Source organism: Jaculus jaculus, chromosome X, assembly GCF_020740685.1.
Source record: "Jaculus jaculus isolate mJacJac1 chromosome X, mJacJac1.mat.Y.cur, whole genome shotgun sequence".
NCBI classification, from domain to species: Eukaryota; Metazoa; Chordata; class Mammalia; order Rodentia; family Dipodidae; genus Jaculus; species Jaculus jaculus.
The window spans coordinates 69107639-69121679 of NC_059125.1; the positions used below are offsets into that span (position 1 = coordinate 69107639).

Genomic DNA, 14041 nt, shown 5'->3' on the forward strand with positions numbered 1-14041 from the left:
TGTTTTGTTCCACTCAACCTACTTGAATACTCACAAAGCAGGAAAACCCAACACCTAGGGTCAGTTTTGTAGATACTCTGAGAATCTTAAGAGCCACACCTAACACCCTAAGCTCCTACCCTGAAGATATATAACATCAGATTGATTGATATATCTAATAATACTGCAGATAATTAGAAAATCCAAGCATTAAATTAACCCAAGATGCAAAAAATGTACATTATAACACAAGAAACACAAAGAAATGTACATTATAACCAAGAAACACAAAGTAATCAAGACAATATAAATCCACCAAAAAGTAGTAAGGCTTCAGAAATGACCTCTAGTGAGAATGAGTTAGAGGAAATGCCTGCGAATAATTTCAAAAGAATGATTATGAATATGTTGAAAGAAATCAGGGAGGAAATCAAAGGAATCAAAGAACACAGGAAACAAATTTAATGAAATAAAGAGGTCAATACAAGACATGAATAAGGAAATAGAAATGATAAAGAAAAACCAGTCAGAATTACTAGTAATGAAGAACATAGTCAATGAAATAAAAAATCTCTGTTGAGCCCTCTTCTTGGCGCTGCCTGCGGAGATAGCTGCCATCTTCTGCTCGGCATCATGGCTGCCCTCAGACCTCTGGTGAAGCCCAAGATTGTCAAAAAGAGGACCAAGAAGTTCATCTGGCACCAGTCAGACCAATATGTCAAAATTAAGCGTAACTGGCGGAAACCCAGAGGTATTGACAACAGGGTGCGGAGAAGATTCAAAGGCCAAATTCTGATGCCCAACATTGGTTATGGGAGCAACAAGAAAACAAAGCACATGCTGCCCAGTGGCTTCCGGAAGTTCCTGGTCCACAACGTCAAGGAGCTGGAAGTGCTCCTAATGTGCAACAAATCTTACTGTGCTGAGATTGCTCACAACGTTTCTTCGAAGAACCACAAAGCCATTGTGGAAAGAGCGGCCCAGCTGGCTATTAGAGTCACCAATCCCAACGCCAGGCTGCGCAGTGAAGAAAATGAATAAGCAGCTTATGTACATCTTATATTTGTACTTAAATAAAACCAGGAAACATGCTGTCTTTCCTAGTATACTCCTCCAAAAAAAAAAAAAAATCTCTGTTGAAATCTCACTAATAGAATGGATGAAGGAGAGGACAGAATATCTAAACTAGAAGACCAGGTGGCAGATCTAATACAGTCCAACAAAGAGAAAGACAAACTAATAGGAAAGTATGAATGGGAATTTCAAGATATTCAGGACACTATGAAAAGATCAAGCATAAGAATTCAGGGTATAGTAGAAGAGAAGAATTCCACTCCAAAGGCATAGTAGGTGTTTTCAACAAAATCATAGAAGAAAACTGCAAAATTGGGAGATGCCAATGCAGATACAGGAAGCCATTAGGACACCAAATAGACAAAACCTGGAAAGAACCTCTTCTTGCCATATTATAATTAAATTACCAAACATACAAACCAAAGAAAATATATTAAAAGCAGTTAGAGAGAAAAATCAAGTCACATACAAAGGCAAGCCCATCAGGATCACAGCAGATTACTCAACACAAACATTCTAAGCCAGAAGGGCTTGCAATGATGTATTCCAAGTTCTGAAAGATAACAACTGCCAACTAAGGTTACTTTATCCTGCAAAGTGATCCATTCAGCTATATGGAGAAATAAGGACATTCCACAACAAAAGCAGGCTAAAGGAATATTTGAACATAAAACCAGCTCTACAAAAAATATTTGAATGGGGGCTGGAGAGATGGCTTAGCAGTTAAGTGCTTGCCTGTGAAGCCTAAGGACCCAGGTTCGAGGCTTGATTCCCCAGGACCCATGTTAGCCAGATGCACAAGGGGGCACACACATCTGGAATTCGTCTGCAGTGGCAGGAAGCCCTGGCACGCACATTCTCTCCCAATCTCTCTCCCCCTCTCTCTCTCCCTCCCTCCCTCTCTCTCTCTCTCTCTCTCTCTCTCTCTCTCTCTCTCTCTCTCTCTCTCTCTCTGCCTCTTTCTCTGTCTGTCGTTCTCAAATAAATAAATAAAAATAAACCAAAAAAAATTTTTTTAAATATTTGAATGGATCCTCCATGCTAAAGAAAAATAAAAGCACACATATAAGGAACCTGGAAAAAACAAACCATACTCAAATACTAGTTAATACAAGAAAACACAGGTAAAACCAGAAGAATTACAAAACAAGAAAATATCAAAAATAAATATACACCTTTCAATAATAACTCTTAAGCTGGGCATGGTGGCACATACCTTTAATCCCAGCACTTGGGAGGCAGGGGTAGGAGGATGGCAAAGAGTTCAAGGCCAGCCTGAGAATACATAGTGAATTCCAGGTCAGCCTGAGCTAGAGTGAAGCCCTACCTCGAAAAAACCAAACAATAAATAATTAAATAAATAAAAACTCTTAATATCAACAGCCTCAATGCCCCAACAAAAACAAATAGGTTTGCAGACAGGGTTAAACAGCAGGATCCTTCAATTTGTTGCCTCCAAGAAACTCACCTTTCTACAAAGGATGGACACTATCTTAGTGTGAAAAGTTGGAAAATGGTGTTTCAAGCAAATGGGCCCAGAAAAAAAGCAGGGGTTACTATCCTAATATCTTACAAGGTAGACTTCAGTCCAATATCAGTTAGGAAAGACAAGGAAGGTCACTTTATATTGATTAAAGGCATACTCCAACAGGAGGACATTACAATCCTAAACATATATACACCTAACACAGGGGCTCCCAATTTCATCAAGCAAATGCTTTTAGAACTAAGGTCACAGATAATACCAAACATAGTTGTAGTGGGTGACTTCAACACCCCACTCTCATCAATTGACAGGTCATCTCAGCAAAAAATAAACAAAGAGGCATCTGGATTAAATGAAATCATAGATCAAATGGACCTAACAGATATCTACAGGACATTTCATCTAAATGCTACAGAATACACATTCTTTTCAGGAACACATGGAACATTCTCTAAAATAGTCCATATATTAGGCCACAAAACAAATCAACAAATACAGGAAAATTGAAATAATTTCTTGCACTCTATCTGATCACACTGGATTAAAACTACAAATCAATAGCAAGAAAAGTTGTAGAGCATACACAAAATCTTGGAACCTAAACAATACACTACTAAATGATGAATGGGTCAATGAAGAAATCAATAAGGAAATGAAAAAATTCATAGAATCAAACAATAATGAGAACAATATATATATATATATATATATATATATATATATATATATATATATATATATATATATATATATATAATGAGAACATAACATACCAAAACCTTTGAGATACAATGAAGGCAGTCCTAAGAGGGAAATTTACAGCTTTAAGTGCCTATATTAAGAAATTAGAAAGGTCTCAAGTAAATGACCTAATGCTTCACCCTAAAGCCTTGGAAAAAGAAGAACAAGACCAAATGAAAATCAGTAGATGGGAAGAAATAGTAAAGATTAGGGCCGAAATTAATTAAATAGAAACAAAAACAAAATCCAAAGAAACAATGAAACAAAGAGTTGGTTCTTTGAAAGGATAAACAAGATTGATCAACCTTCAGCAAATCTGACCAAATGAAAGAGAGAAGAGACAAAAATTAATAAAATTAGAGATGAGGGGCTAGATAGATGGCTTAGCAGTTAAGTGCTTGCCTGTGAAGCCTAAGGACCCAGGTTTAAGGCTCGATTCCCCAGCACCCACCTTAGCTAGATGCACAAGGGGGGGGGCATGTGTCTGGAGTTTGTTTGCAGTGGCTGGAGGTCCTGGCATGCCATTACTCTCTCTCTCTCTCTCTCTCTCTCTCTCTCTCTCTTTCTTTCTTTCTCTCTCTCTCTGCCTCTTTCTCTGTCTGTCTGTTGCTTTTAAATAAATAAATAAAAATAAACAATAAAATAAAATAAAATTAGAGATGAAAAAGGCATCATCACAACAGATTCCAGAGAAATTCAAAAAAGTCATAGGGACTTACTATAAGATCATATATTCCATTAAGTTTGAAAATCTGAAAGAAATGGATGGTTTCCTTGATTTATATGACCTAACTAAATTAAATCAAGATGAGATTAATCACTTAAATAGACCTATAACAAGTATGGAGATCCAAGTGATTATCAAAAGTCTCCCAACTTAAAAAAAAAATCTCCCAACTAAAAGTTCAGGCCCAGATGGATTCACTGGTGAATTTTACCAGACCTTCATGGAAGATCTAACACCAATGCTTCTTAAACATTTCAATAAAATAGAAAAAGAAGGAATCCTACCAAACTCCTGCTGTGATACCAAAACCAGGCAAAGATAGAAAAAGAAAAAGGAAATTATAGACCAATCTCCCTCATGAAAATAGATGCAAAAATTCTCAAAAAATATTGGCAAACACAATACAAGAATATATCATAAAGTTCATTCAACCCGACCAAGTAGGATTTTGAACCCCAGAGATGCAGGGATGGTTCAACATATGCCAAATGAAAAATGTAATACATTGTATAAATGGACTGAAGGACAAAAATCACATGATCATCTCATTAGATTCAGAAATAGCATTCAGAAAATTCCAACACCCCTTCATGATAAAAGTCCTACAGAGGGCTGGAGAGATGGCTTAGCAGTTAAGCACTTGCCTGTGAAGCCTAAGGACCCCGATTCAAGGCTTGATTCCCCAGGACCCACATTAGCCAGATGCACAAGGGGGCACACACATCTGGAATTCGTCTGCAGTGGCTGGAAGCCCTGGCACGCCCATTTGCTCTCTCTCTCTCTGCCTCTTTCTCTGTCTGTTGCTCTCAAATAAATAAATAAAAATAAACCAAAAGAAATATTTTTTTAAAAGTCCTACAGAGACTGGGAATGTAAGAAACATACTTCAACATAATAAAGCCTATTTATGACAAGCCTACATCCAGCATAATACTAAATAACGGAAAACTTGAAAATTCTCCAGTAAAAGCAGTAAGAAGATAAGGGTGTCCACTGTCCCTACTTTTATTTAATATAGTACTGGAAGTCTTAGCTATAGCAGTAAGGCAAGAGACACACATAAAAGGGATGCAAATTGGAAAGAAAAATATCAAGTTATCATTATTTGCAGATGACATGATTCTATACATAAAGGACACTGAAGAGTCAACCAGCAAACTAATAGAGCTGATAAAAACCTACAGCCATGTAGCAGGACACAAAATAAACACACAGAAATCAATAGCCTTCCTATATGCTAACAACAAAAACACAGAGGATGAAATCAGAAATTCACTCTCATTTAAAATTCCATCACAAAGTAAATAAATAAAGTACCTTGGAATAAACTTAATAAAGGAAGTGAAGGATCTCTACAATGAAAACCTTAAAACACTCAAGCAAGAAATTGCAGAAGACACTAGGAAATGGAAAGACATCCTTTCTTCTTGCTTTGGAAGAATCAATATTGTGAAAATGGCAATCTTACCAAAAGCAATCTACAAATTTAATGCAATCCCCATCAAAATTCCAGTGGCATTCATCACACAAATAGAAAAAAAAACAATCCAAAAATTCATTTAGAAGCTTAAAAAACCTCAAATATGGAAAGCGGTGGGTGCCCTTATTCACTGCTGGGAGTAGAAACTGGTGCAGCCATCATGGAAATGAGTGTAGAGGGTTCTAAAACAGTACCTGCCATATGAGCCAGCTCCACCGCTTCACTATGTAAGTGTGGACATGCGCTTTAGTCTGTGGCTGTCACTGTTACATCAGATGCTTATCTAGGCTCAGTGTTTGCCCCTTCAAGTGGTATCCTGTGTCCTCACATGCCCCCTCCACTTGGGGATTGATGTATTTTCTGACAAGTCTGATGGTTTGATTCAGGCGTCCCTTAACTTAGGTGTTCTGAATGCTAGGTTTCCAGCTGAGGGAGATTTGGAAATTAATGCCTCCTGGAGGCAGTGTATTGTTGGGGGTGGGCTTATGGGTGTTATAGCCAGTGTCCCCTTGCCAGTGTTTGGCATTATATCTATCACTGTTGTCCATCTGATGTTGGCCAGGAGTGATGTCCACCCTCTGCTCAGGTCATCATTTTCCCTGCCATCATGGAGTTTCCCCTCAAATCTGTAAGCCAAATAAACCTTTTTTCCTCACAAAACACCCTCAAGTATCTAAAACAATTTTGAGCAACAAAAATGAGGCTGGTGGTATCTCCATATTTGATTTTAACCTATACTATATATCCATAGTAACAAAAACAGCATGGTACTGGCACAAAAGCAGATATGTAGATCAATGGAACAGAATAGAGAACCAGATGTAAGTCCGGGTAGCTATAGCAACCTGATCTTTGACAAAAATGCCAAAAATATTCATTGCAGAAAAGACAGCCTTTTCAGCAAATGGTGCTGGGGAAACTGGATATGTATCTATAGAAGGATGAAAATAGATTCTTCTCTCTCGCCATGCACAAGAATTAAGTCCAAATGGATCACAGACATTAATATCAGATTTGAAACTCTGAAACTGATAGAGGAAAAAGTAGGGGAAACCCTTCGACATGTTGGTCTTGGCAAGGACATTCTGAATATAACCCCAATTGCTCAGGCAACAAAATCACAGATTAACTGCTGGGACCTAATGAAATTACAAGCCTTTTGTATGTCAAAAGACACTGTGAATAGAGCAAAGAGGCAACCTACAGAATGGGAGAAAAATCTTTGTCAGGTATACATCTGATAGAGGATTAATATCTAGGATATACAAAGAACTCAAAAAATTAAATAATAAGAAATCAAACAACCCAGTTAAAAAAATGGGCTATGGAGCTAAATGGAGAGTTCTCAAAATAAAAAACACAGATGGCATATAAACATCTAAAAAAGTGTTCTACATCCTTAGCCGTCAGGGAAATGCAAATTAAAACTACTTTGAGATTCCATCTCCCATCAGAATGGCTTCCATCAAGATAACACATGACAATAAATGTTGGTGAGGATGTGATAAAAGGGGAATCCTTCTGCACTCTTGGTGGGAATGTAATCTGGTACAGCCATTGTGGAAATCAGTGTGGAGGTTCTTAAGAAAGCTTCAAGATTCCCAAAGGGGCCATCAAGAGCACCTACATTGACAAGAAATGCCACTTCCCTGGTAATATCTTCATCCAAAGGTAGATCCTGTCTGGTGTGGTCACCAAGATGAAGATGCCATTGTCATCAGCCAGTGCAATCTCCATTGCATTTTCAAGTACAATCATTTTCAAGAAACACCACAAGAACTTATCTGTGCACTTGCCCCTTACTTCAGGGATGTGCAGATGGACATCATGACTGTGGCCGAGAGCAGATCCCTAAGAAAGACTGTCCTCTTCAATGTGCTCAGTCATTAAGGCCACTGGCACCAAGAACAGTTTCAGAAGCTCTGAGGCTGGATGTCCGCTGACACCCCCCAAACAAAAAAGAAGCTTGCCAGGCATGGTGACTCATGCCTTTGATTGAGTCCAAGGCCACCCTGAGTCTACCTAGTGTATTCCAGGTCAGCCTGAGTTACAGCAAGACCTCAAAAAACAAAACAAAACTAAGCCAGGTGTGGTGGTGCACACCTTTAATCCCAGCACTCAGGGAGGCGGAGTAAGGAGGATCACCCAGGGTTGGAGTCCACCCTGAGACTACATAGTGAATTCCAGGTCAGCCTGGGCTACAGCAAGACCCTACTGTGAAAAATTTAAAAAAATACAATAAAATAAAAATGAAGCTTAATTACACATACACATTGTCAGTGAGATCAGTTTGGTTAATAATACTCTACAAGTCTTTTTTTCTTTTCCTTGTTTTGAGGTATATTCTCACTCTAGTATAGGCTAACCTAGCATTAACTTTATAGTCCCTGGCTGGCCTCAAGCTCACAGAAATCCTATTACTGCCTCCCAAGTTCTGGGACTAAAGGTGCATGCCACTATGCCCATATTTATTATATATTTTTTGGTTGTTTGAGGTAGGTTCTCACTCTAGCCCAGGCTAACCTGGAATTCACCATGTAGTCTCAGGGTGGCCTCAAACTCATGGTGATCCTCCTACCTCTGTCTCCCAGGTGCTGGGATTAAAGGTGTGTGCCACCATGCCCGGCTATCTCTCTATATATATTTTTTTCTTTTTAGTTTTTCTAGGTAGGGTCACACTGTAGCCCAGGCTGACCGGGGAATTCACTATGTAGTTCCAGGCTGGCCTCAAACTCAGTGATCCTCCTACTTCTGCCTCCTGAGTGCTATGATTAAAGGCATGCACTGCCACTCCCAGCTCATATCTATTTTCAATCCTTTTCTTTTACTAATTAATGTATGTTGGTTGTCTGTTGTAAGTTGTGTATGAATTGTTTTTTCTTACCCATCATATTAACCCTTGTTTCACTGGAAAATGTCCCTTTTGTCTACTCTTGTACTTATCTTGAGGTCTGTCTTCTAATATTAATATAACCACCACAGCTCTTTTTTTTTTTTACTGTTTATATATATTGATTTTTCAAGGTAGGGTCTTGCTGTAGCCCAGCCTGACCTGGAATTCACTATGTAGTCACAGATTGGCCTTGAAATCGTGGAGATCCTCCTACCTTTGCTTCCCAAGTGCTGGGATTAAAGGTGTGTGCCACCACATCTGGCAATTTTACTGTTCATATGTATTATGAAGAATAGATGTGTCATTTATTAATAGGAAATATTTAAGTCTTTTTGTGTGTGTTTTTTTGAGGTATGGTCTCACTCTAGATCAGGCTGACCTGGAATTCACTATGTGGTCTCAGGGTGGCCTCAAAATCACAGTGATCCTCCTTCCTCTGCCTCCCAAATGCTGGGATTAAAGGCGTGCACCATCATGCCCAGTTAAAGTCTTTTTTTCTAAGGGGGCCAGGGAAAAAAAGGTGTGGGCCACAACACCTGGCTAAAAAAAGGGATAGGGGCTTGGGAAATGTCTCAGTGAATAAAACATTTGTCATGTGTTGTAACTACCTTCTCATTGGTGGACAAACACTCAACTAGAAGCAGTTTATGGGAGGAAACAGTTTGTTTCAGGTTTACAGAATCTGGAGGAAACACCATCAATGGTGGAAGAAACTGTCTCACGTCCATAGATCATAGAAGAGTCCTCACCAGCCAGCAAGCATGAATGGCCAGAGCACCAACTGCTCTGAACACTCTGAAGACTTGATAACAAGATTTGCCCCCACCGACACCCCCTCCAGCAGGGTTTTACCTGCTGGAGCCTCAACTTGAAAGCTTAATAAAAAAAGTACCTCAATATGTGGAATTTCAAAGGGGAAAGTGCCAAGGGGGAGGGAGGGTATTACCATAGAATATATTTTTTTTAAATTTTTATTAGCATTTTCCATGATTATAAAAAAAAAAATCCCATGGTAATTCCCTCCCTCCCACCCCCACTTTCCCCTTTGAAATTCCGTTCTCCATCATATTACCTCCCCATCTCAATCATTGTACTTACATATATACAATATCAACCTATTAATGACCCTCCTCCCTTCCTTTCTCTTCCCTTTATGTCTCATTGTTAACTTACTGGCCTCTGCTACTAAGTATTTTCCTTCTCACGCAGAAGCCCAGTCATCTGTAGCTAGGATCCACATATGAGAGAGAACATGTGGTGCTTGGCTTTCTGGGCCTGGGTTACCTCAGTTAGTATAATCCTTTCCAGGTCCATCCATTTTTCTGCAAATTTCATAACTTCATTTTCTTTACCATTGTATAAATGTGCCACATCATCATTATCCACTCATCTGTTGAGGGACATCTAGGCTGGTTCCATTTCCCAGCTATTATAAATTGAGCAGCAATAAACATGGTAGAGCACGTACTTCTAAGGAAATGAGATGAGTCCTACGGATATATGCCTAGGAGTGCTATAGCTGGGTCATACCATGGAATATTTTTTATAATCATGGAAAATGTTAATAAAAATTGTGAAAAGAAAAAAAAATTAAAATTGAAAAAAAAAGTACCTCAGTGGGGATCCTGGTGTGGTGGCATATGCCTTTAATCCCAGCACTTGGGAGGCAGTGGTAGGAGGATCTCTGTGAGCCTGAGACTACATAGTGAATTCCAGGTCAGTCTGGGCTAGAGAGAGACCCTACCTTGGAAAACAAATTTAAAAAGATATATATCTGGCTGAGGTGAATTCCAGGCCACCCTGAGTCTACATAGTGAATTCCAGGTCAGTCTGGACCAGTGTGAAACCCTACCTCGAAAAACTAATAAATAAATAAATAAATAAAAAGTCCAAAGTCACATCTGAGATTCAAGACTGTCCCATGGGGCTGGAGAGATTGCTAAGTGGTTAAGGCACTTGCCTGCAAAGCCCAAGGATCAGGGTTCAATTCTCCAGGCCCCACATAAGCCAGATGCACAAGGTGGCCCATGTATCTGGAGTTCATTTCAAGTGGCTAGAGGCCCTGGCATTCCTGTTCTCTCTCTCTCCCTCTCTCTGTCTCTAATAGATAAAAAATAAAATAAAGTAAAATAAAATACAACAGTAAATGCCAGGTTTAAAAAAAAAAGACTGTCAGGCTGGAGAAATGCCTTAGCTGTTAAGACATTTGCCTGCCAAAGCCAAAGGATTCCAGTTCAACGCTCCAGGACTCTTGTAAACCAGATGCACAAGGGAGTGCATGCATATGGAGTTCGCTTGCAGTAGCCCTGGCATTCCCTCCCCCCATTCTTTCTCTCTCTCAAATAAGTAAATAAATAAAATATATTTTTTAAAAAGACTGTCTCTTCATAAAATGACATGGATATCCATGACCTCACAGTGCCTGACACTACCTACACAAGACCATCATAAGAGGAGGAAAAGATCATGACATCAAAACAAAAGAGAAAAACCAAAAGAAAAAAAAAAAAAGAGCTGGGCGTGGTGGCGCACGCCTTTAATCCCAGCACTCGGGAGGCAGAGGTAGGAGGATTGCCATGAATTCAAGGCCACCCTGAGATGACAGAGTTAATTCCAGGTCAGCCTGGACCTGGACCAGAGTGAGACCCTACCTCGAAAAACCAAAAAAAAAAAAAAAAAAAAAAGAGAGAGAGAGAGAGAGAGACTGATTGAGAGGGGGAGGCAATATGATGGAGAATGGAGTTTCAAAGGGGAAAGTGGGGGGAGGGAGGGTATTACCATGGGATATTTTTTATAATCATGGAATATGTTAATAAAAATTAAGAAAAAACAGATTTGTCTCTTAACTTTGAGCCATGTAAAATCAAAAGTTTGGGTTAGAGAGATGGTTCAGTAGCTAAAGGCACTTGTAAAGCCTGAAGGCCTAGGCTCAATTCCCCAGTACCCATGTAATGCCAGATGCACAAGATGTTGCTGTGTATGGAGTTTGTTTTCAGTAGCAGGAGATCCTGGTGCACCCATTCTCTCTCTCTCTCTCAAACAAACAAATAAATAAAACTATATATGTATAAATATTTTTGTATAAGAATTTTGTATATATATGTAAAAAAAAATTTTTTTGAGGTAGGGTCTCACTCTACCCAGGCTGGCCTGGAATTCACTATGTAGTCTCAGGGTGGCCTTGAACTCATGGTGATCTTCCTACCTCTCCCTCCTGAGTGCTGGGATTATATAAATTAAGGTGAAATGTCTTAGTGGTTAAGGCACTTGCCTGTGAACTTGTTTGATTTTTTTTTTTTTTTTACTGTGATAGACCATATCATTATGCCCAGTTTTTTTTCTTTTTAAGGTTATTGCTGCAGTTTGAAAATTTGAATATAAAATATTACTCATAGGGCTGGAGAGGTGGTTTAGCAGTTAAGGCACTTGTCTGAGAAACCTAAGGATCCAGGTTCAATTCTTCAGCACCCATGTAAAGGCAGATGGAGATTATTTGCAGAGCTGGAGGCCCTGGTGTGCCTATTCTCATTCTCTCTCTCATAAATAAAATATTTTTAAGTCACTCATAAACTAATGTGTTTTAATACTTCATCCCCAGTTGGTGGCACTGTCCAGAATGGTTGAAAGATCTTGAAGAGGTGGAGTCTTAATAGAGAAAGTGTGTCATTGGTGGCAGGCCTTGAGAAATTTTTTAGTCTCACCCCACTTTCAACTTATAACTCTGCATTCTCCCTGTTGATATTTTCCTGGCCACAGTGGACTTTACTTTCTGGAACTGTAGGCAGAAATAAACCCTTTCCTTCTCTAAATTGCTTCTGGTCAAGTATTTTGTCCCAGCAAAGAGTCAGCAACTGATGCAGTCATTTTTGTGAAAGAAAATTTATTTAACATACAAAATAATGGGTTTATAACATTTTTCTTTTTGGTTTTTCAAAGTAGGTCTCACTCTAGGCCAGGCTGACCTGGAATTCACTATGGAGTCTCAGGGTGGCCTCGAACTCACAGCGATCCTCCTACCTCTGCCTCCCAAGTGCTGGGATTAAAGGCGTGCGCCATCACGCCCGGCCTTATTTATTTGTTTTTTTTTTTTAAATAGTGTAGGCCAGGCTTGCTGGCTCACAACTTTTTTTTTAATTTTTTTATTTATTTATTTGAGAGCAACAGACACAGAGAGAAAGACAGATAGAGGGAGAGAGAGAGAATGGACGTGCCAGGGCTTCCAGCCTCTGCAAACGAACTCCAGATGTGTGCGCCCCCTTGTGCATGTGGCTAACGTGGGACTTGGGGAACCAAGCCTCGAACCGGGGTCCTTAGGCTTCACAGGCAAGCGCTTAACCGCTAAGCCATCTCTCCAGCCCTTCTATTTTTTGGGGGGGGGCTGGGTTTACTCTAGCCCAGGCTGACCTGGCATTCACTGCCTCCCCAGTGCTGACATTAAAGATATGCACCACCATGCCCCAGCCTGGCCTTATCATGTTTTTGATAATATCTATCTTTTTTGTTTTGCTTTGTTTTTTCGAGGTAGGGTCTCACTCTAGCCCAGGCTGACCTGGAATTCACTCTGCAGTCTCAGGGTGGACTGGAACTCACCGCAATCCTCCTACTTCTGCCTCCCGAGTGCTGGGATTAAAGGCTTGCGCCACCATGCCCGGCTTCAAATGAATAAAAAATATTTTAAATAAAAAACCAAAATGAATTATTACTTCACCTCAATAAGAATAGATATCATCACTGGGCATGGTGTCACACTCCTTTAATCCCAGCACTTAGGAGGCAGAAGTAGGAGGATTGCAGTGAGTTCAAGGTCACCCTGAGACTACAGAGTGAATTCCAGGTCAGCTTGAGCTAGAGTGAGACCCTACCTCGAAAAACCAAAAAAGGGCTGGAGAGATGGCTTAGCGGTTAAGCGTTTGCCTGTGAAGCATAAGAACCCCGGTTCAAGGCTCAATTCCCCAGGACCCACGTTAGCCAAATGCACAAGGGGGCGCACGTGTCTGGAGTTCGTTTGCAGTGACTGGAAGCCCTGGCTCTCTCTCTCTCTGCCTCTTTCTCTCTCTGTGTCTGTTGCTCTCAAATAAATAAATAAAATAAACGAAAAAAAATTAAAGAAAAACAAACAAAAAATAAATAAATAAAATAAAATATTTTTTATTCATTTGAGAAAGAGAGAATGAATATGGGTGTACCAGTGTCTCCTCCAACTGCACACGAACTCCACATGCATGCACCACTTTGTCAATCTGGCTTTAAGTGAGTACTGGGGACTTGAACCTCAGCCAGGAGGCTTTGCAAGCAAGTATCTTTAACTTCTGAGCAATTTCCCCTGTGGTTTTGATTTGTGCACTTTTAAATTTTTTTAATTTGTTTTTATTTATTTATTTGAGAGCGACAGACACAGAGAGAAAGACAGATAGAGGGAGAGAGAGAGAATGGGCACGCCAGGGCTTCCAGCCTCTGCAAACGAACTCCAGATGCGTGCGCCCCCTTGTGCATCTGGCTAACGTGGAACCTGGGGAACCGAGCCTCGAACCGGGGTCTTTAGGCTTCACAGGCAAGCGCTTAACCGCTAAGCCATCTCTCCAGCCCTGATTTGTGCACTTTTAAAATAACTTATTTATTTATTTAAGAGAGAGAACAAGGCAGAATGAGAGAATGGGTGCA

The 14041-nt window shown here is 39.9% G+C and overlaps 1 protein-coding gene across 1 annotated transcript; it reads left to right on the forward strand.

The window, feature by feature from the left end:
* Positions 1 to 593: 593 nt before the first annotated feature.
* Positions 594 to 1085, forward strand: LOC123456680 (60S ribosomal protein L32-like). Its single transcript, XM_045140646.1, has one exon. It carries the CDS (start codon positions 613 to 615, stop codon positions 1018 to 1020), a length of 408 nt encoding a protein of 135 aa, XP_044996581.1. The 5' UTR covers positions 594 to 612; the 3' UTR covers positions 1021 to 1085.
* Positions 1086 to 14041: the final 12956 nt, after the last annotated feature.